At 35.4% G+C, this 23974-nt stretch overlaps 1 protein-coding gene across 1 annotated transcript in view; it reads left to right on the forward strand.

Moving 5' to 3' along the window:
• Positions 1 to 23974, forward strand: part of LOC106152353 (la-related protein 1) — a 36123-nt gene that overhangs the window by 5922 nt on the left and 6227 nt on the right. The window contains exons 2-18 of the mRNA XM_013525905.2: positions 5572 to 5642; positions 11236 to 11280; positions 13375 to 13693; positions 15921 to 16109; positions 16388 to 16519; positions 16987 to 17158; positions 17471 to 17615; positions 18065 to 18239; positions 18590 to 18846; positions 19186 to 19307; positions 19795 to 20005; positions 20734 to 20878; positions 21160 to 21341; positions 22170 to 22303; positions 22605 to 22735; positions 23143 to 23287; positions 23649 to 23758. Coding sequence (XP_013381359.2) covers positions 5572 to 5642; positions 11236 to 11280; positions 13375 to 13693; positions 15921 to 16109; positions 16388 to 16519; positions 16987 to 17158; positions 17471 to 17615; positions 18065 to 18239; positions 18590 to 18846; positions 19186 to 19307; positions 19795 to 20005; positions 20734 to 20878; positions 21160 to 21341; positions 22170 to 22303; positions 22605 to 22735; positions 23143 to 23287; positions 23649 to 23758 — 2685 coding nt within the window. The remainder of the gene's footprint in view (positions 1 to 5571; positions 5643 to 11235; positions 11281 to 13374; positions 13694 to 15920; positions 16110 to 16387; positions 16520 to 16986; positions 17159 to 17470; positions 17616 to 18064; positions 18240 to 18589; positions 18847 to 19185; positions 19308 to 19794; positions 20006 to 20733; positions 20879 to 21159; positions 21342 to 22169; positions 22304 to 22604; positions 22736 to 23142; positions 23288 to 23648; positions 23759 to 23974) is intronic.

The raw sequence follows: 23974 nt of genomic DNA on the forward strand, positions 1-23974 counted from the left end.
ACTTTAGTTAATTCTAGTTAGGGAGCAAAGTACATATGTGGACAACAACAGTGCCCACAGACATATTTTCTATTGTCCATATGAAATGCGGACAACCCTGTTGATTAAATTCTCTCCTGTCTAAATGGCAGGTGATTGATCTCCATGAGTTTTACAATCTGCACAACTATGTAGAAAAATTAGGTCAGATTTTTATGGTTGAAATTCATCACACACTTTATGCTGGGATACTATTACCAAGTTTAACTGTCACAACTTCACTGGAAATGTGCCTTTCCTGCTGAAACTGTGCATATCTAGTATTCTGTGGTCCATCCTTTTTTTGGTGTGGAATGGCCACATATCCTGCACCCAAAGCATTTCCTTTGAATTGTAATCCACCTGCAGTGTTAGTGTAAGGCCACCTTTTATTGCTTACGTCCTTGGCACTACCACCAGACATGTTTGTGTCTGTTGAAGGTATTGTTTAGAATTTTAATTAATATTGCACTAATTAATATATTTTTTGCATAATCTCTAAGGTTGGTTGAGCTAAATTTTCCAAAACATAACCCTTTACACTGCCTTCCCCATCTCCTCCCCCCCCCCCTCAAAAAAAAAAAATGACCAGGCGTTTGCACACACACATACACACACGTTTCTTCAGTGATAAGTATTATGCTAATTATCCATGTGGTGTTAATATTAACATTCTTGTGACAGACATCATTTCCGATGAGCCATTGTGAATTGTCTGATACAAAATTTTACTTGCAGTTATTAATGTTATGTTACTACTGCTTGCACCTCATTACTGCTGTATATATTGACTGTATATGATGGCTGATCCTGCATCCAGATTGTGAAAGTTCTAAAAATATTGATATAATTCTAAATATGAACTTGAGATATGGACATTGTTGTATTGAAAGTCGTAGAGATGATATATTGTTGAAATTGATAAATGAGGTGGTAGTTTGATGCTAACATTATTTTGAAACTTGCAAAATATACAAAATTACATGAGAGAAAGCAACCATGTATCATTTGGTAGACGGGGAACATTTTCATAATCTTACTACCTGGTGTTGTCACTGCTACATGAGTGGATGGATATTGTGGTAGTTTTAGTTCCCCTTTTATTTCCTCAATTGAGAAAGGTTATTTATTTATTTCCTGAAATTAATTTGAACTCTTCATGAACAGTGAGCTAGGCCAGCTTGAACTGGTAGAAGTATGTAATTTAACATGCAATTCATGTCCAATTTTCCATCATTAGAACCGAAAATCCACTTACAAGCATCTGCCTGGTTTTAATGGTGGTGTAATTTCCTGGAAAGTTACGCCATTGTATAGCAGTTTAGACTGTAAGTGTAATAGAAATTTGAAGGCAATTTTGCAAGTAATTCAAATACAGTTTGATCAGATGGCATGCTGCCAGGGGGTCCTAGCTTTCTCCTCTAAGACTGGGTTCCCATGTCTAGATCAACCTAACAGGATCGATCCATCTCAGAGTGGATTCTGGCCTAAGTGCTTTCAGCTAAGCGGCTTAGATGTCTGAAGCTGCTAAACGATAAATTACCCCTTAGCAGCTTCTGTAGGCGTGACAAACATCTAAGTTGCTTAAGTTGATTGCAATTTCGTGAGAATCCCCTCAGAGATAGATCGATACACAGTACGATAGGCTCTGGGAATGGTCCCTATCATGATGGAATGTACTTGATTGGTCCTTGAATTTTGATTGATTGTGGACATTTGCTGAAATCAAAATAAAAAGGCAAGTGAATGTGTGTTTATGTTCCTCATTGGTAAAACCTGCAAAGGGGCTGGGGGGGGGGGGGGGGGAAGAGATGTTCAAAGACATCCTCGCCTACCCTAATTGACAATGATAAATTGAAGAGGACAGCTTGGTATCATGATAAGAATTGAGAATGTGAAGAACAATGGTTACTATTTATTTATTTTAGTTAATTTGCAGATTTGTTGATAGAACATAGGAAACTGTTTACTTATATTTAAATTATTTGTAGATTATAGTTAATTCATGTATTTTATTTTCATTTTATTTTTTAAATATTATTATTTATTTAATTATTTATTTATTCACTCATTTTAGAATTTCTGTGGGTGTGGGGGGGTTGCCTAGAGACATAAATGCTAGAGAGATTCTGTTCCTGGAATTCTGTAAGCTGGATGATTGGAACCATGCATACAACCATTGGTATCACAGAGTATTACAGAGATATGACTATAAATAGTGGGTTACATCAGATAATATAACTGCACTGCTGGAGAAATGCTATGTTATTTTTCATACCTGAGAGAAAAAGGTAACTGAGATGGTTGTGAAAATCGTATAACTACAGTCTCAAGATGTGAAGGCCTGAAAAAAGAAGTTAGCATTCACCAGAACAATTTATTCCTTATTTGAGTGTTTTTGGTCAAATGAAATTTTATTAGATATTTTTGATCAGTTTGTGTTCATTAGATAAAATGTTTATGATACGTGTCATTTTCTTTTAAGGTAATACCGTATGTAGTGTGCTTTAGACATTTTTTATCAATTTTCCTTTGATGACCAATTTATCCCTTTTCAGAATTGGTAAGAAAAGGCAGATTAGTCCATATTTAAGGTGTTTTTTAAAACCTTAGTCTTAAAATATAATCTTGTTGATGACATTGCCTCCTCCCTCCCCTTCCTCTCTCTCTCTCTCTCTCTCTCTCATTCAAAATTAGATTGATTGCTGAAGTGTCTGAGAAGACCCAGTTTTGTCAACTACAATTAAGTATAGGTCCAATAAAAATTTTTTGAAAGATAATTATGTTCAGAAAAAACATATTCCACAAACTTGTGTCCGAAGTCTTTTCTAATTTTCACCTATATGAGTGGTCTCCATCTTCACTCAAAATGGCTCAAAACTTAAGGCCCCAAAACACAAATACCTGTTATAGATCATAACCCATTTTGCAATTGGCCCACTATAATGGAGAATGGAAAGTGGAAATTTCCAGGAAATTAGAATTTTGTTTTAAGAAGTTTTTAACTACATTATATGGTTTTAAGGGTGTGCGATAATGTATTAGAATAAAGTTGAACTTGTAAGAATACACTCCAAGTGGACATTTTCAACTCCATTGGCATATATAATCCATGTATAGGTATTGTTCCACACTGATAAAATCTGCATCAGATAGCTAGGTAGCTATTTGTTATACCACCTGAATCAGATAATAATGGATAATAGCTACTTTCAGTGGAAGCTTCTTTAGAGCATGCACTACATGATAGTGTAGAAACCGTTTTGGTAGAATTAAATAGTTCGGTAGGCAAAAAATACATTTTAGGAATTTTTTTTTAATTTACCGAATTATTATTTTTTAATTGAAAATATGGTGAATGTCTTTTACAATAAAAATGGAAGTGAAAATGGCAATGAAATCCTGCTATTGTAAAGTCAAATACTCACTATTAGAATTCAAAGAATAATAGGGATTCTACAATTAATGCGTCAGTGTGGTAAAAAATCTTCCAGGTTGAAATTCTGGAACATAATGGTCATTAATTCATTTATGCAAATATTTATAAATTCTTTGGTGCTATCGAAGTATTTAATGGCCATTATGTTCACTGGATAAGTGTAAAGAAAATGAAAGTAGTTCTGCTTGGAAGATCTTTGAGGTAGTGCATTATATAGTAGGTGATTTATGTGTACGGATTAACTAAACTCATATCGGTTGGCATGGCAATACTTAAAAACCACAGACTTAACCTTTAGAGAAAAGGCAGTATATAGGTCTGTTTGTTATGCTATTGAAATACAACAGGGGTATGTAACAGAGTGTCTTAAGATTTAGAACAAACAGAACTATAACATTTCTGGGTCTCATTGGCATGCTAGGGAAATTGTGGTTCTAAAGCAGAAAAGATGTTTGTCTAAAAGTAAAAACCTCTTTTGTGAAAATGACCACTGTTTTAGCTTGTCCTATGCTTAATACCCAGAGCTTAATTCAAGATGCCTTTCAGATATGACTCTGTCACATGTATATTCATGTTTGTTGCAATAAAATAATTCAACCAGAAAAGTCCAGCTCTGCCGCTTAAAAAAAAAGGCCTCCTTGTGTTTGCCATCGTGTTAGCAACCAATAAAAGTGCACTGTAACTAGTAAATTACTTTGATTTGAGTACTAATAGATTTTGACATGCACATTAATTTTTGTTAGTATTTTGTGTTTTGAACATATAATTGTCAGGATTAACTCGTAATGGACTTGAACATGGACAGTAGCAGTTTAAGGGTTTGGTTGAAAACCCTTTACCTGTCCCTGGTATATTTTTTAGACCATTATGAATTTTTACATTTGTCTTTTTGATGAAGTTTGAGCAAGATAGGATAACGGACAGTGTTAAACAGAGACTTAATTCTGAGGATGTTTTCTGCATGCGCGTACGATCACTGAACTGTTCAATTGAAAGAAATTTAAATGAAATTTTATTCTGATAAAAAAAAAGGTTTAAAAAAAAAAGAGATTTTTAAATTGCCATTGGACAAACTAATAAGAGGGCCCCCCATTTTACCTCAGACATATAGGACGCATTCACATCGAGTTGAGCCATGGCTCTACAAAGCCACAACCTAAATATGGCGGACGCACATGAAAGGAAAACCGCCTAATCTTTAATAGTGCCTCCGCCTCTCACATGCCTCCCCATGCGTCGTCCCTGCAGAGGTACAGTCATTAAATCTCGGCTCCATTGGGACGACACATGGGGAGGCGTGTGAGAGGCCGAGACACTATTAAAGATTAGGCGGTTTTCCTTTCATGTGAGTCTGCCATATTTAGGTTGTGGCTTTGTAGAGCCATGGCTCAACTCGATGTGAATGCGGCCATAGGCCCCATTCAGAATAGGGGACTTACTAGTACGAGGGTCAAATATGACGACCCACTACAAAGCTTGCCATCTTATCTGCTAATAGACACTGAATATATCCTGCAGGGAAGTGTTCAAGTGGTACGGCCATATTTGACCCTCAGACTAGTTAGTCCCCTATTCTGAATGAGGTCATAGATTCCATGTTAAGCAATGGGTGTTGATATCAAATGGACTTTTGGTTTGAAGCTAGATGTGATCTTAATGTAGCCTTATAACTGTTATTTTGGATGAGAGACACTTAGAGAGAATGTTTCCAGAAGGTCGAATAGGATTGAACAGCATGTTTACTTGGATACATAAGCAAGAGTATATTGAATGTTTGGTTTTGCTCTGATGAAGCATTTTGGATATCACATGAATTTAATGGGAGTAGGAAAGCAGCAGAAAAGAGCATATTTGTGTGTAGGTAGATTATATATAAATGAACATGTGTATAAAGGCACATTCAGACCTATGCCAACTGCAGTCAGAAATGGTTCCCCATTTAATGCCACCCACATCAACAACCACAAAAAAAAAAGGATATTGTAACTTCATGTTAAAGAATTGTTAAGAATTGTGGTTCTTTGGTGACATCATATGGACTATTTCTAAGATAGGCAAATATCGTTTCTGAATGTAGTCGTCTGTTATATACAATTTTTTTTGTTTCATTACAGACATCATTCCTCCAGCTGCTGCAACCACAAAAGTGATAAAGGCTAGTGAAACTACCAAGAAAATAGACAAGGTAATAACAACTATGAATTATTTCTTTAGTCAGTGTCATGAAATAAATTTAATCTAATTCAGCTTGACAAAATCACAGTGCAATAGTCCACTTGTATAAGGTAAGAAATAGGTCTGAAATGCTATCCATGACAATGTTTTGGTTAAAGAAGGTACAATGTTTAATGTTATTGTACTAGCTATTATTAATTTATTTTGGATTGAAGTAGACTAAAATTTAGGTTTAAAATTAAAAAACAAATTTTGAAGTATAATTCTATATGAGATAGAACTAAAATGTTATATATAGAAAATCCCCTGGGCTACCCTGACAAATGACATTTCAGAAAGGATTCAGGTGTTTTTTCTGCCAGTCCCACACCTGTAGTTAAAACATCCATGTTAAAATTTCAGCTAGTTGTAGGCTGATTGATATTTTTGCCATGTAATACTAAATCCAGGGTGACCCATTGCCAAGTGTGACTATTTCATACCTCGAAACTCAACCGTGTCTTTTCTCACCCCTTGGCTATTTGTCTTCCTGTTTTAATGATTGGTAACCTGAGTGGAGTATACGTGAAGAACGTGTTGTCTGAGAAAATGTGAGAATGGGATTGAGGGGTGGGGAAGGGGGGTAGGGTAAGGGTAGGGTTCTAGACTCCAGATTTACAAGATAATGTAAATGTTAACATCATCATTGCTTGTCATGCTTATTGGCAGTGAGGTCAGCAACTTTTTCTCCAACAATGACATCAAATTTTTTATTCACAGTAGTTAAATTTCAACTTTTTCATTTTCTCCATTCTGGCTGCTGGTCCCCATGATCTCTACTTACCCCCCCCCCCCCCCCCTTCCCTGTCACACACACACACACACACACACACACAGAGGATTCAGCATTTTAAAACCTGATGTCAGGTAGAGCAGTGTTAAGCACACCTGTGATAATGATCTGAAGCTGGGAGGCATGTGATCTGTGCTGGGGTGTTTGATCTAGGTGACCTTGCGGGGGTCACGAGGACCTTGAAAAAGGGCATGAGAAATTAAGACATTTGGTAGCAGTTCAGACTTGAGGCACAGAGATGCATGCATGTGTATTTGAAAGGAAGGGTATCATTTAAGCTTTTAGGTGCACAAAAATAGCCGTATCAATAAGAAATGCCCATGATTGACTGTTGCTATAGATACAAGACCTATGAGTAAGACGGTGACATAATTTTAAAGAAAACTTGGACTTGGACAATCATTTCTCAACATTACTTTTTATGTACAGACACAGATGTGTCTGTACATATAGCCATCATCTGCGTCTGTCGTCGCCGTCGTCGCTGTCGCCGTCGTCGCCGTCGCCGTGCACTTTTACCGATAACATGATAAGTGGAAAACCATTTTACCTTTTGACTTGAAACTTGCAGAACTGATGAATATTCATAATACGCAGGTCAAGTTCGAAAATCAGCATGATCGGGTCACTTTTAGGGAATTTATGCTGTTTTTTCACTTTTTTCAGCATATATGCAGCACCGATAACACGATAAGTGGAAAACCATTTTACCTTTTGACTTGAAACTTACAGAACTGATGAATATTCATAATACGCAGGTCAAGTTCGAAAATCAGCATGATCGGGTCACTTTTAGGGAATTTATGCTGTTTTTTCACTTTTTTCAGCATGTATGCAGCACCGATAACACGATAAGTGGAAAACAATTTTACCTTTTGACTTGAAACTTACATAACTGATGAATATTCATAATACGCAGGTCAAGTTCGAAAATCAGCATGATCGGGTCACTTTTAGGGAATTTATGCTGTTTTTTCACTTTTTTCAGCATATATGCAGCACCGATAACATGATAAGTGGAAAACCATTTTACCTTTTGACTTGAAACTTACAGAACTGATGAATATTTATAATACGCAGGTCAAGTTCGAAAATCAGCATGATCGGGTCACTTTTAGGTAATTTATGCTGTTTTTTCACTATTTTCAATATAAATGCAACACTGATAACACAATATAAGAAAAACGGATTGGCCAATTGTAATTATACTCACAGGAGTGGTCAATCTTACTAAAACGCAGGTTGAGTTCGAAAATAAGCATAATCGGGCCATTACTTAAGAAGTTATACTGTTTTTTCACATTTCCTCAGATTCAATTATTAGGCATGTTAACAGTCTCATTATTTAACTAATAAGATGCCTAAAAGTGTTTGTTTGATATTTCCTGCATCTTTACAACATTGTTAGTTGATTATGTAAAAATGATGGTAAACTTGATATCGTGTATTGTGTAATAAAGTGTCAAAAATGGAAATAAACTCATATCATATCATATTGCAGTTTGTTAGATTCAATCATCAACTATGTTCAGAATCTCAGAATGGAGGAAATTGGACATTTAACACTGTTCTATTGATATTTTTCCCATCTCATCAATTTTCTTAGTTGGTCATATAAAAATGGAAGTATACTGTTTATTTTGTTTTGTTTAAAAAGTGTTAAAATGAAAATAAACCCATTTCAGAACAGTGCTGTCTTTTTTACAGTTTGGCATTTTTAAGATGTGACTTTGAAGTTCCATGAGCCTGCAGATCTTTGCTAGTCACATTTTCTGAATATCCATGATACTAATATTTTATGATTAAAAATTGATGGTCATTATGCTGTAAAACATTATGTAATATTGCATCAAAATTTGAAGAAACCCCTATTTTGGGCACTGCTCCCATGATGACCATTTAAGGAAAGTCATGTCACTTACTGTTCTCAAACTTACAGGAAAGAAACATGGGACTAAAATACAGCTTCAGTAGGCAATGCAGTCTGTTTGGTAAATTTTTCTGGTAGTTAAGCAGTTTTTTTGTGAAAATTTAATTTTTCACATATTGGCATTTTCAATGTATGACTTTGAAGTTCCATGATCCTGAAGACCTTTGCTTGTCACATTTTCTGAATATGCCTTATACTAATATTTTATAATTAAAAATTGATGGTCATTATGCTGTTAAACATTATGTAATGTTGCATCAAAATTTGAAGAAACCCCTGTTTTGGGCACTGCTCCCATGATGACCATTTAAGGAAAATCGTGTCAATTACTGTTCTCAAACTTACAGGAAAGAAACATGGGTCTAAAATACAGCTTCAGTAGGCAATGCAGTCTGTTTGGTAAATTTTTCTGGCAATTAAACAGTTTTTTGTGAAAATGTAATTTTTCACATATTGTCATTTCCAAGGTGTGACTTAGAACCTCCACGGGCTTGAAGACCCATGCTAGTCACATTTTCTGAAAATTCATGACACTTATATTTAATTATCAAAAATCGATGGTCATTATGCCATTAAGCATTATGTAATGTTGCATCAAAATAGAAGAAAACACAATTTTGGGTGCTGCTGCCTTGATGACCATTATGGGAAAACCGTGTTACTTATGACTGTCAAACTTTCAAAAAAGAAACACAGGACTAAAATGCAGCCTGAGTTGGAAAAGCAGTCTAATTGGCTTCTTTTTCTGGAAGCTATACATTTTAGTGTAATATTCATTATCTTTTTGGCATATTCATTGTGGGACTCAGAGCTCCCATGAACATGAAGCCGAATGGTAATCATATTTTCTACATGTCCATCCTATTTATAGTCAATAAACAAAAATTGGTGATAATTATTCTCTAATTTATTATGTAATGTTACATCAAAATTGACAACAATCTTTTTGCACTGCTACTGCAAACATTATGAAAAGAATACTGTGCTACTTATTATCATTTTTAACTTACAAGTACGATTTTTAGGATTGGCCTCCAGCTCATATGAGAAAACCAGCTCTATTGGATTATCATTTTTATTGAATTTATGCATTTTTTGTGAAATTTTCATTTTTCTCATTCTGGCACTTTCTAAGTATAAACTTGAACTCCGATGGGCCTGAAGCCTTATGCTTTTAATTTCGTCTGTGTTACCTGTTGTGCATAAGTTGATGTTGACTGTGCAGTTAAACATAATGTATTATTGCATCAGGATTGGTAGTCTCCTATTTTGGGCATTATGGTTTTGTGCTTTTCTTAAAGTGTGACTTATGGGCCTAAAGACCTTTGAGTGGGTCAGTCTGTAAATTACCCTTGGGTATCACTAGATTAATTTCAGAGTTATAAAGTCATTTGCCTTAATAGGCCATTAAATGAGATTACATAAAGCACACTTGTTGATATTTCCCTGTAAACTCCCAAAGGTAAAGCTCTCTGCTAGATTAATAATAAGGAAGCAGTGATAATTATGCAGGTAAATTTTGTTTAATATTGCAAATAAGTTTTAAATAATATATATATATATATATATATATATATATATATATATATATATATATATCAAACTGGAAGATTAAAAGTTTGAATAGCATCTTCATTGGAATTATATTTACCTCAAGCTCTGCCAAGGAGGTCATATTTTCACCCCCGTTTGTCTGTCATCCACATAACACAAAAAGTTATGGACTGATTTTGCAGAAATTTTCAGGAACTGTCGGACAATGAGGACAATGATTAATTTTTGGTGGTGGTCTGGAACAATAATCAATCAATTATCAATAATAATCAACAATTGCTGCCTTGGCAGAGGTCTGCACTCTCAAAGTGCTTTTCTAGCTTTGTTATGTTTTCCTTTATAATTTTTTCTCAAACACTTGCATTTGTGACTTTTAACTCTCATCTGCCTGGGGCTCTGCACATTTTCTGTATTTCCACATAAGCAGTTGTAATGTTTTTTATGTCTTTAAACATTATGTAATATTATTTTATGCACTGTCATCATTTTTCAAATATTGAGAGTTTCATAATGTGAATTTGAACTCTCATGGTCCTGAAACTGTAATTTTATTGAAGGGGTGGACCATCTTCTGGGTCTTCCTGAAGACAGTCAGGTTATTAAGTTTATATTGACTGGTATCTATTTTTTTCTGTTGGAAGACCATCAAAATGGAGGATGGATCAACATAGATACTTTGTAATACTGTCAGAAAATATCTCTGGGTCCGCTCCTGTTATTGACCATGTTACCTGTTGTGCAAGATTAAAATTCAGTGTTGACTGACAGTGCTATTATAAGCATTATTTATTATTGCATCAAAATTGACAAAATGACCTTTTATGCATCTTTATTTTCTGTTTTTTGTCTGTACATTTGACAGCTTTGCTGCCTTGTTATGAATTTTGTTTTTCACTCTTATTTGTCTATTTTTAAATGAATATAAGTGATGTGAATAGCAATTTGTGTTTGTTGTTTATTCCAAACACTGGTGGCTCCCTGTAAATTGAATAAAGGCAAGAATTTTTTTTTTGGTGACAGAGGTGCTTTATTAGTATGAAAAAATAAGTTATTTAAAACACAGTATGAAATTATTTGTGAACTTGGATAATTTGCACACTGGAAAAAAATTAATGGGCAGCTGTAAAATTAAAGGTCTACACGTATAACTGAAAGCTTATTAAAAAGATTATAAAAATCTTAAGGCAATGATAGAACTAAAAACCTGCCAAATCAGCAAGTTTGTTGTGGAGTATGATTCTGCAAATAATGCAAACTGATGTTTAAATATAATCTGTGTCTTTTCAGGCCAGTGACTTCAGTGATGCAACCCAGTGGCCGTCACTCAGTGAGGTAAGGACTATGTGAAAGACAAATATTAGGATCAACAGCTGATATGACTTGATTTTAAATATGATTTGATTGATATATTTTGAGCAACAAGTTCACTGTGTGTATGTGCATCTGTGATCTTGTTATGCAGAAACTGGATAAATTTTGCAATAAAGGGGTAACAACTCTTCGCATGAGATCTATATTTCACAATTAAAACATTGTAAACAACTCATAGAAATATAATATATTCTATTTTACCACAAAAGTGACAGTTAAAGCATTTATTCTAACATCTTTCGGGGAAAAAACAAAACAAAACAAAACGGTGACTAACTTTGAATTTAGAAATGGATTCATTAACCATTGTTAAGTATGGGAAAATTGTTTACCCCAGGAAAATTTATTTTTGGCCAAAATGGACAGTTGTTATCCCTTTAATTTAGGCTTAAAAAGAAAACACAACTTACTGCTGTTCTAAACCAAATGTTTGGTTTTTGATAAATGTCTACTGAGTATAAGGAAGCAAAGTGTATTTTTTTTTATCCCAGTGAATATGTGGTATACCAGGTCAACAGTGCTTTGTTAAAATTAAAATCCAATTAGATTGTTATTGATTTAGAAATTTCTTCAGTGGAAAGAGGGAAGAAATTTCAAACTGATGAAGTGAGAACAGGTGTGTGTTATCTCTCTTAAATTATATGTGGAAACAGGTGTGAGACCAGCCTCAACTTCCAGTCAGAAAAAAAAATGATAAGAGAGAATGAGAGACTGTGTGGTGTAAACAACTTATGTGAGCTCTTATCATTATGCAACATTAAAATCAACATATTGTTATTTACAAGGAATAAATTCTCTAGGTTTATTTTAATAAATACGGTTCAGCTGTGGATTGTTATGCAAGTTATCTCATATAATTTTTAGAAACACGTTGCCTTGGCAGTTGTCTTTTTTCTTGAGGTGCTTTCTAGTTTAAAAATTGAGTATTGATTATCTGTGTTCAGACTGTATATATATATATATATATATGTATAGCATTGAGTTGCATATAAACTCACTTGGTTGTGGTTGATGATGTAATCTAAGCTGCCACACATCAGGTGTTCTGTCTGGAATGAGATCCACATTCTTTTCCAGTGGACCATGTTGTTAGTAGTCTTGAGAAGATTTTGCTTAATAATCATGTAGAGATTGCAAGATGTACCGTCTCTCGAAAAAAATTTTTTTTTGTATATTTTCTTAATTTATTCACTCCCAAATCAGTCAGTCATGTGTCTTTTTGCATATTCTATCTGTTTCAAGAATGATAAACAAAATTGGAGCCTGAACATTGAACATTCTATAGGAGGAAGGATATTACTTGCATTCAGGGGAGAGAACAGAATATTAATTTTTTGATACTCTGTTTCTTCAGGTTGACTCTGTGTTCTACTCAGTTTTAACTAACTTGATTATTCATATATGGTGATGAAATTATTTTTAATGTGAAAATTATTAATAAGTAGCTAGGTATAAGCATTAATAATGGTGCTCATTAATTATTGAGGACCAGAAATAAAATAGGTGAAAGTGTAATCTGTCTTGACTAAAGTATGCAGAATTTCCTTAACCATAAATTTTGTTTACCATTCTGTTTTTTCTTTCCTTTTAATTATGTATGCATGTCAAGAAGCCTTTTTTTTCACATCACGCGTTTACAAAAATTTCCTTTTGTGCATTTTTGGGCAAAGCTCAAGTTATGTTGAAACCATTTGTTTCATGCAAGTCATGCATCTGCCATTAGTATTAGGTAAAGTGTTCTATCTTTTGAAGAAGGCCTTGTTTTAAAAAAAGATGTGTTTTATTGAAGGAAGGACAAAATGTCTTAGACTTTAGTAAAGAGAAGTAATGCATTTATGTCGAACGTATGCCTCTTTATTCATGTAGCAATTTTTTTATCTCTAAGTGGCATTTAAAATAATTTTATTAAGCATTTGATGTATTTTACATTCATTGGCTATCTGAACTACAAATTCAAAGTATTTAATAGTGGTATTTATTGTTTTACATTTTGTTAAAGGAACACCCTATTAAATTTGTTATTGCATGAATTCTTTTTTTTTTTTCACCCTGTAGCCTGTGGCAGGAGGAGGGACTCCCACTGTATCCAGTCCAACTTCCAGTACCAGTAATGTGCCCAAAAAGTCTCAGGCTTCAGCCGTGGGGACACAGACCACTCCACCTCAACAGCAACCAGCCCCAGCCCCAGCCCCAGCACCAGAGGTGCCCCAGCAACAGACCCCCGTGAAGGAGCAGCCAGAGAAGGAAGTTGACAACAGCCCTATTGCCCGGGAGACACAGACTGGGTCGTCACAGAGTGATTCTGGGGGAGAGGACGAGGGGAAAGAAAGTTCAGATGGGAATAAATCGACTCCCAAATCTAGAGCTAAAAAGGGTAGGGTTTGGTGTACCACTTACATTGAGGGTTCTTTTGTCGCTTTTTTCATTCTTACCCCATCTCTTTATTTCTTTTTCCACAGTCAATACTTCAGAGGAAAATTCCAGGGAGTAGTTTGGAAGTGTATGTCACCATTATTTACAGCTCTGCAGCTTCTTGGGATTTTGCTGCCTAAAATTGTGGCAAACTTTATCCGTCCAAAAATAAAATAAAACCTTTGATTTATGACTGTTTGATGATCTGTGGTACTTTATTTGGACAAAGCTGGGAGAATTAATCACTTCTATCTTGAAACCTCTATAATAGATGTCATCATTTGAAAGGAACTCAAACTTAATTTATATCAGCTTGAAATATGAAATAAAAATTGGGGAAAGTTATGTTTGAGGCATAACAAAATCTGAGAGTTTTATTGTAATGCCGCATGTCTTTAGGATATTAGTCTGAGAAAGCAGGAAAGATTGCAAAATTGATATGTTATAATTTGATTTGGGGTTTGTGCTGAAAAATTGGTATGAAGTATATTCAATCCCTGCCCCCCCCCCCCCCCTTTTTTTTTTTTTTCATCAATAAGGCCATTGCTTTTGAGAACCGCTCAAGCTCAGAGATGGTCAAGCTCCCACACTGAATTAATGACCACTTCACCTTTGTGGTATTCAGGCACCACTTACTCTGCCTGTTTGTGAGAGCCCCGGCAGCTGACCTAAGCCATCTTTCATGATATACCTCTTGGTACTCATAAAGGTGGATTAATACAATAGCAAAACTTATCTGTGTGACATATGTATTTGGTTGAATGTGCCTAGTGTGAGAGATGCTTTAATTGATGTGTTTTTCATTCAATATAATTTGAGTAAAACATTTTGGACCTTGGAAAATTCCCATTTTTCACAGCATGGAAAACAACATTCTCAGCATTCCCATGCTCCCGTGCTCTGAAAAGTCAAAGACCATGGGGCAGATCAGATAAACGTTTTCATGTTTTTTTTTTTTTTTTTTTTTTTTTTGTAAAAGCTGCTACAATCTTATATTTTTCACAATCCTTTAATAACTGTTATTGCCTAACTCAAAGATGAACTGTCATGAATATTTCTTTGATTATCATCTTCATGGAATTTGAAAAGAATTATGCATTGTATGTTGGATATGAAATATATGAAAGGGATGGAATAAGTAGTACTTACAATAATTTCTACTAAATGATAATGAAGAGAGATTTTGTTGGTGTCCCCATAATTTTCCATGAATCAAATGTAGTTCTAATTGTAAACTCAAAATGCCCTTGAATGTAATTTTTATACCGATTTTTTTTCTTTTCTTTATGTTGAGAGTCATGGATTCATTTTCATTTTTGTATGAGAATGAAATCCGTATGGAGAGGTGACAATTTCTTCACTTTATACAAGTGTGAAGTGGCTTTAGGATATTAAAGGGATAACAACTCTAAATATATGAGACTCGAAACTCCACAATAAATACATTGTAAACAACTCAGAGAAATGTGATAAAATCCATTTTGCCACCAAAATGGCAGTTATCGCAAACATTCAGAAATCTGTGCTTGCCATCGGACCATGGACCATTCATAGATGGCTAACCCCTTTAATAATCTCTTAAGAGATTACTACAAAAACACATAGGAAAATTGTTGTTTACCGCAAGAAAATTCATTTTTATGGCATTATTCCTACCAAAATGAAGAGTTGTTATCCCTTTAATGCAGGTATTCTCTAAGTATGAGACGCGAGTCCCATGCATGGTCTTCTCAATTTAAAATGTTCAATTTCAACCCCTATCTACAAAGGAGAAATGTCAGTAGTAGCAGTCACAAATTTTTAAAGACGTATATTATATATAATAATATAATAATAGGATGGTGGAAATTGGTGTTTATAACTAAAACCTTGTGTGGTATTGCTTGATTTTCTCAATACCTAATAGTCAGTAGTAGCAGTCACAAATTTTTAAAGACGTATATTATATATAATAATATAATAATAGGATGGTGGAAATTGGTGTTTATAACTAAAACCTTGTGTGGTATTGCTTGATTTTCTCAATACCTAATACTTATTTTTAATTGCACATTTTTTCTTTTCTTCAAACATTTTGAATATCATTTACACAGGACCTTTTTCCATTATGATAGTGGGGGTTTTCTTGTATGCTTACTAAAATGCACACATGAGTTGTTAATTTAAATTTGTATTTATTTCTTTGACAGGATCCAAACAAAAGTGGGTCCCCTTAGATATTGAACCGCCTCGAATGGAGCGTGGCCACAAAACAAAGAGCCGAAGCACCAGCGATATAACAGAAACACGACGGGATGCACCACGAGGAAGGCGTTATGAACGAGGTCGGCCAGAGAGAGGCCGAGGAGGGGAACATAAGAGCTCTCCCAGAGGAAGAGGTAAAAAATGGACTTGATTTGAAATCTGCATGAAGTTTTCAATCCATTTATCACTTAGTAAAACTAGTGATATTAGTGATATTAGTTTTAATTATTTGGTTTAAAAAATCCAAATAATTGTATATGTTAGTCTTTGTCTCAACTTTTAACACAGGATTGATAATTTCTTTCATTTTTGACTTGACCTTTTAAAGGTCAATTGTTTATCAATGAACAAAGTGCTGAGAGACTATTTACTTAACTTGGCACATTCCATTAAATAAAAAAACTTCTTGTAGGATCTGACTCTTCCAACTGGCGGGATAGCATGCATCCACCCAGCCCTCGCGACCATAGAGGGGGCTATAGAGGGCGTGGACGTGGAAGAGGCCGTGGACGTGGTCGGGGAAGAACCAGATCGGAATATTTGTGTAAGTTCTTGCCCTCATCAAAACTTGATCGTGGTTCATCACTGACTTATTCCTCCACCGTTGACAAATACATCTACTAGGCATAATTTTTAATAAGGAGAAATGGGTATTTATAGGAAGTACTCCTAGGAGAAATTGGCACATATGTACTTGATGTGTGTGATTTTGTTCCAAATCAGAGATGACCTAGTTGATGTGAAAGGCACTTTTAAGTAAACAGGCTTATCTTTCCTGGATCAGAAGAGTGGTTTTCAACTTTATCTCACAGTGGACTGATTCCCATTCCTAATCTGATTACTGCCTCTTAGTCACAGTTTTGATATACTGTGTCACATGTAACAGAAAATGGACACAGAGGTAGATATTTCTGAAAAAGATTTCACATCTTAAGAAGCCTAAGAATTTTTCCAGAAAATGTCTTAAGTAAGTCCTTGCTGATATTGCAATCAAATCTCATTTCATTTCAGACACAGACCATGGAGGCGAGCAATATTACTTTGCCAATGACGAGGCCTATTATATAGACCCCACTGCATATAGGGCAACTGCATATAGTGGTCCCGTTTTCTTTAATACCATGCTTGGTGTAACACCAGCCGTGGATGATGGAACTCTTAGTGATTATATCAAGAAGCAAATGTGAGTTTTTTTTTTTTTTTTTTTCTTAAGCATCCTGCATTTTGTTTTGTTGTACTGCCATTATTTTATTTTACTTGCGTATTTAAGATGTCACTGTATTCATTTAAATATTTATTCAATTTTTAAACTTAAAAAATATTGTCAAACTTTTACAGTAATTGGGTAAGACGACATGTTTCTCCTCAGCATGATAATAGAAAAAAGTCAAGCCCAAATGTAGCATGTTATTCTAACCTGATTGGCATATAAAGCATGTAATACTGCAGTACACTGATCATAGAGATAATTGAAGTGACATCAATTGTTTTCCAGAGAGTACTATTTCAGCGCAGAGAATCTACAGAAAGATTTCTTCCTGCGCCGTAAGATGGAGAAGGAAGGATGGATACCACTCAGTTTGATAGCCAGCTTCCACAGGGTGCAAGCCCTCACACAAGATGTCAACATGATCATCAGGGTAATTATTTATTTATTTATTTATTTATTTATTTATTTTTATTTTATTATTATTATTATCTTTTTTCGATTCTTAAAAAAAAAATTCCAATCTCCTGATCACTATACTAACATTCCTGTTCTCCTCTTTTTCTATTTTTTTAATCTTATCTTAATTTTTTTGGTTCTTAAAAAAATTATTACACAAAGACGGTAATTGCATCTTATTGGGAACTGGACAAGTAAAATAGAACAAATATAAGTAACAAATAAGTAAACTTTACAACATCTTCCTGAAAACTGGGCAAGTAAATTATATTTAAGCAAAAATGTTCATCAGCTTGGTTAGGTGAAAAACTCACCATAGGAAGAAAATTTTCAACTTTTGTTATGTCTAATAGTAAATAATAAATGTTTAATAAAGTGTACCACATTCTGATTCTTCTTTATTTTTTAAAAAACTTTTTCCAGTCCCTGACAGGCAGTGAGGTGGTGGAACTCTCTGCTGACAAGCTGAAGGTTCGCCCCATGGTGGAGCCAATGAAATGGGCACTAGAGGGCACCACTTTACTGGCCACCACCAGCCTCCACGTTGACATGCCAGAGTTTGTTCCGGGAAAGACGTGGACAGCACCACCATCTCATGGTTAGTGCATGGTAGAGATGATAGAAGGACCATTTTTTAATAGAACTTTAAGTCTTACCAATTGTGAAATAGTGCTTTCCTTCTTTTTTATGTAAGGATGGTAAATTTAAATGGCTGATATGCCATGCCACAAAGGTAAAACATGTTGTGAATCTGTCTCTTTAGAAACTTTTTGTTTTTTACCAAACTTGCCAATGGTATTTATAATATCACTTATTTTACACTTTAAGATATTACTCTGTTATATCTTCCAAGGGATATGTGAGAAATATAATGTTTTAGAAAGGAAATGTTTGGCAAGATTTTTAGTCTTGAAAAGCGGTTTTTAAATTTCAATCTTTTATTTGCAGAGGACAATACAGAGAAGAAAGAAGAGGTTGTAGAGGAAGACAGTCACGTCGAAGCGCCTGATGTAGTGCGTGAGAACAGTGAAGAAGGAGAGGAGACAGAAGAGCATGAACATGAGGTGGGAATCCGGATTCCTAAGAGTCGTAATTTGATCATTACGCCAGGTCTGTCGTCCAGTGCCCCTGTGAGAAAAGGCGAGTGGACAGAGGTCAAGAGGAAACCTAAGACACCCAAAACCACACCCAAGAAAGAAGGGGAGGTAAAGCCATGCAGCTTAAATAGGAATTTTTGATTTTTAATATTTATTGTAACCTTATTATTTATAAAAGTTCGTTCTTCCAAGGAAAAACAGTTGTGATTAAGTTTTACTTTTTATTTGTTTCATCACAGGACAGGGTGAGGCATATTGGTATTATATTAAAGGAAATATATCCATTTTCTTGAATGTCAGAAAAAAAATAGGCAAAGTGAAAAATGATTTGGTCCTGTTAAATGTGTAGGTCTGCTTTCAAATTTTTGTTTACCCAAAGAAACCAAGGCAGATATGGATGTCTTTGATTACAAATTGTAAAAGCTGCCATTAATTATCTTCCTCTAGTCACATTTGGGTGAAGGAAAAGCGGTGGAAGAAGGAGATGAACCTGAGGAACTGGACTTCATGTTTGATGAAGAGATGGAGAGTGACATCACTGGAGGCAGGAAAAATACCTTCTCTGAGTGGTGAGTTTTTTTATTTTTTTATTTTTTTTAACCAGTCCATCTGCACTTCTTAGATTTTATCCTTGCATTAACTTTTCATGGATGCTGTCTGCTTACAAGTGGATTGTAACTATTCTTTCTTGCATAAGTTCATAGTGGACCTGGCATCCAGCACAAATGGTGTAAATTGTTCTCACACTGTGGTCCTGTACTATAAATGGGTAACAAGAGTAAATACAGGTATTTCTGTTTGCTTTCTGGAGCTATGTAGTCTTTCGTCAACTCATACCATAATTGTGTATTTATGTTCAGTGTGTGTGTGTGTGTGTGTGTGTGTGTGTGTGTGTGTGTGTGTGTGTGTGTGTGTGTGTGTGTGTGTGTGTGTGTGTGTGTGTGTGTGTGTGTGTGTGTGAGAGAGAGAGAGAGAGAGAGAGAGAGAGAGGGGGAGGTGGTATAAATTTTTTTATTAGAGATATATGTATTCATAGAATCTATTTATTTCTACCAGGTCTGATGATGAAGACTCGGACCAAGAGCTGACAGACGTGGACATCAGTAAAATCCTTATTGTTACCCAGACGCCACCATATTTGCGCAAGCATCCTGGCGGCGACCGCACCGGTGATCACATGCCACGCTCCAGGATGACCCAGGAGCTGGCCAAGGTCATTGATGACGGCTTGTATTACTATGAACAGGACTTGTGGGATCATCCTGGGGTAAGATATAAGCCAAAAATAATTTTTTTTTTTTTTTTTTTTTTTTTTTTTTTTTTTTTTTTTTTTTAATTTAAAAAAGTATGCTCAACTATCTTGCTTTTCTGAAGAAGGTTTACTTATTAGAAACGGGATTCATACTGATTTCTTTCTTCTCATTGGTTTTGAGGGAATAATTGTTCTAGATTTTTTTTTATTGACACAATACATCATAAATACATAATTGTTCTAGATTTATGCCAGTTTAAATATGGCTTTAACCAGCTGTTCATACTGGTTCACAGTAGGTGGTAATGCAGTGCCACTGTGAACAATCAAGACAGCTAACAGGAAAAGCTGTCAGTTCGGTTCACAACAGTTGTTGTTATGAACAATTAGACAGCTGACATTGTCAGGATTTGAGCATGTTTAAAAAGAACTTTAGATTTCTTCAAGTTTCATATCTTTTGTTTTGTTTTATATCCTAATAGATGTCCAAGTGTTCATTCATTTTTGCTTTTAACAGACATGGGCTTTTTCTGCAGAATCACAGAATTCCACTTTTTTACGTGACCTCAAAGCAATTAAACCCCCAAAAATTTACGTAAGGTATTTGGTTCCACAATCAATGTTCAGAGTTTTTTTTTCCCCGAAAACCTGGGTTCATGTCTTTTTTAACCCAAGATTTTTTTTCTCCTGCCGGGTATAAATATAATACTTAGTGCTTAATGTCATCACTGCACTATTTCCAGCCTGAACTAAAGACTGTGAACATCATCTCAAGGGACGACTTCAAGAAGATCACCCCAGGTGCGGCCCCCATACAGCACCAACAGGTGCCCCCACCACCCCCCTTGCCACCCGCTGCTCTAGAAGAAGAGGAGACACAAACAGATGGTAGGCTTTTGAGTGTTGCAATACAGGTGTTAAAATTACCAGACCCAACAACTGATTAAAAAGATCTTACCTTGGAGAGGAAGATGTTAAGGAAAATAGAAAGGTCATTGTAACTGAAGTGAGATTTTATCTTCAGGTGTAATTCAAAGTTATTTTTAAAAAATAACGGATTTTTTTAAACTTCAGGCAATATTTTACTGGTAGATTTTGTAGGTCAATGAAGATTTATTTATTTATTTATTTATTTATTTTAATTATTTTTATGATTATCTTTCCTTCAGATGGTGTGGCAATCCCTCGATCTGGTGCTGCTGCAGCCCCGGCAATACCCGACCAGGCTTCCTCACTCCCTGCAGATATATCTGAGAACCCCACTACTCCAAGGTCAGCCAGGACACCTAGGACACCGAAGGCGCCCCGCTTTTACCCCGTGGTCAAAGAGGGACACACTGGAGTACCAGGGGTAAGAGGGCCAAATCCTTCACCTAGATGACTAATTCTTCTTAGCTGAGGAATAATAAATTGTTTTAGTTGTCCTTTACTGGGAAACAGGTTTTAATACATGTGCAAAGCATTTGCTTTTCACTGATTAGTAACAGAAACAATTACTTAAAGATCACACCTGATGTCTTTTCCAAACCATTAAGAGTTTTTCACTTAATTCCCTAATGTATGAACTTTCCAATACCACTTAGAAAATTTGGAACTATAAACTTAGACCCCCTTCCCAGAGATTAGATCGATCCAAACTAGATCAACCTAACTCCCTGGGGGTTCATGCTAAATAGCTGTCAGCCGAGCAGGCACGAAAGTTAATTACCCCCTTACAGCTTGTAGTAGGCCGGACGGACATTTAAGCCAGATTATCTGACAGTAATCTAGTGAGACTCCCCACGGGGATAGATCGATCTAAATGTCTGGGAATACGCCCTTACATTTTGACCACCAAGAGCGAAATTCACCAGTCTCCATTATGAAAGTAAATGAAAAACTAAAAACTTGGGTCAACTGATCCTAATTCTGTGAACAGTCTTGGATATGGCTATGGGGATTTATGGAAAAGTTCACTTATTTCCACAAAAAAAAAAAAAAAAAAATGTATAACTCATTGTGAGTGTTAAATGTAATCTCCATGTTCTGTCAGACCTCTAGAAGGCATAAGACCCAGCACAGCAGTATTGTGACTGTGTCTTTATTATAATTTCCATGGTCTTTTAGACCCTAGGAAGCGTACGACCCAGTACAGTAGTATAATGACTGTGTCTTTAATATAATTTCCATGTTCTATTAGACCCCCAGAAAGCGTAAGACCCGGCACAGCAGTAACCCTCCTGTGGAGAGCCACGTGGGGTGGATCATGGACTCCAAGGAACACAAACCAAGTGGCCGAGAGAGAACCGTCTCTGGAACGTCTCTGTCAGCAAGGTGAGGCATGGCTTTAACTTTGTCAGGAGTGTTGTATTGAGATGTGATATTAGACATTAAAGGAATAGGCTTGTCTTTGGAGATTATAGCACTTCCTATTGGTTTTTTGCCTATTTTGTACTCTTTCTAACAAATGTTTAGTGTCAAAATGTCCAGTATATTTATTAGCTGCTGTAGATGCTATTACAAGCAATTGAAATTGGTACATTCTTGTGATTTCAGCTGCCATAAGTTGCTCAGTATGGATGTGATAACGAAAAAAGAACAACTGTTGAAATTCATTCAATATTTCTGATTCCAGTCCATCAGAGACGGTGTTGTCCAGCACCCCGCACACCTTCCCTGCCTTCCAACACCCGTCACACTCCTTACTGGAAGACAACGGCTTTGTCTGGCATGTCTACCATAAGTATCATGCTAAGTGCTTGAAGGGTAAGTTATGGTAGCAGTGATATGCAGGCAGAGTTAACCCAGTCATGCCTTTCATGGTAATATCTTTTATGTAAGATGAGGACAAGTCCTGTTTTGGGTGTGCATTACAGTGCATATTTTGAAGGTGTCTTTTGAGAAGTGTTTAGCTGAAAGATATCCTGTTATGTGATATATTTTTCATCAAGTGAGCATGAGGCAAGCATAACAGTTTGTGTATTCGTATTTTTAAAATGTGTCAACATAGTCTAGCAATCGTAGTTTTTAGAATATATTATTGTTAAGAAAATTTAGATGAATCTCATAAAGTTAATGTTGCGCTTTAGAGAGCTGGCATTGAATTCAATCCAGATTTTCAGATTCAGATTATATTTAAAGAAAAATGACCTTCATCTGTGGACTTATTTCAGAGCGTAAAAGACTTGGTGTTGGAATGTCTCAAGAGATGAACACACTGTTCAGGTTTTGGTCTTTCTTCCTGCGTCAGCACTTCAACAAAAAGATGTACCAGGAGTTCAGACAACTTTGTCTGGAAGATGCCAAGGCCGGTTACAGGTGAGAAAGAGAATAACATCTACCTGTGAACTTGGGTGTTGGGTCCCTTGATAAATTTTCAGAAGTTTTTTTTTTTAAACCTAGGTTCATGCCTGCTTTTTAGTTTTTTTGCAATGTGATCATTCAGTGGCAACAAGTGAGGCTAATATTTCTGATCTACCTGGGTCTTGTTTCACCAAAGAAAACTTAGTCAGAACTGCGTCAAAACTGCAAGACTGAATTTTGTGTTCAGCTTTGCTCAAGGAGAGATTTTAAAAATAAATTCTTAGAGGTGGAGAGATTTTCTTTAGCTAGTCAGCTAGAACAAGTTGATGACGACTCAACCAATTTTTTTTTTTAATACGGAATATGTCTACTTCAGATATGGCCTGGAGTGTCTGTTCCGCTACTACAGCTATGGACTAGAGAAGAGGTTCCGACCTGAAGTATTCAAAGATTTCATGGAAGACACCATTTCTGATTATGAAAGTGGTAGGAAATGGACTTCATCTTCAAACTTATTACTTGTTAAAATTAAAAATTTTGTTTGCATATAAAATGCACAATAGACGAATGTGTTAATTTACTGTACATAGTCCACTATTTATATATTTGTTGGCTTTGGAGTTGCCTTTAAATTTTGTTGTAATTGTAATTAACAGACTCTTAAACTGTTCCAAGACAAATGTTGCCAAAAAGTTGAGTGTG

The sequence above is a fragment of the Lingula anatina genome, chromosome 3, assembly GCF_051362555.1.
Source record: "Lingula anatina isolate TDL-2025a chromosome 3, LinAna3.0, whole genome shotgun sequence".
In the NCBI taxonomy this organism is placed as follows: domain Eukaryota; kingdom Metazoa; phylum Brachiopoda; class Lingulata; order Lingulida; family Lingulidae; genus Lingula; species Lingula anatina.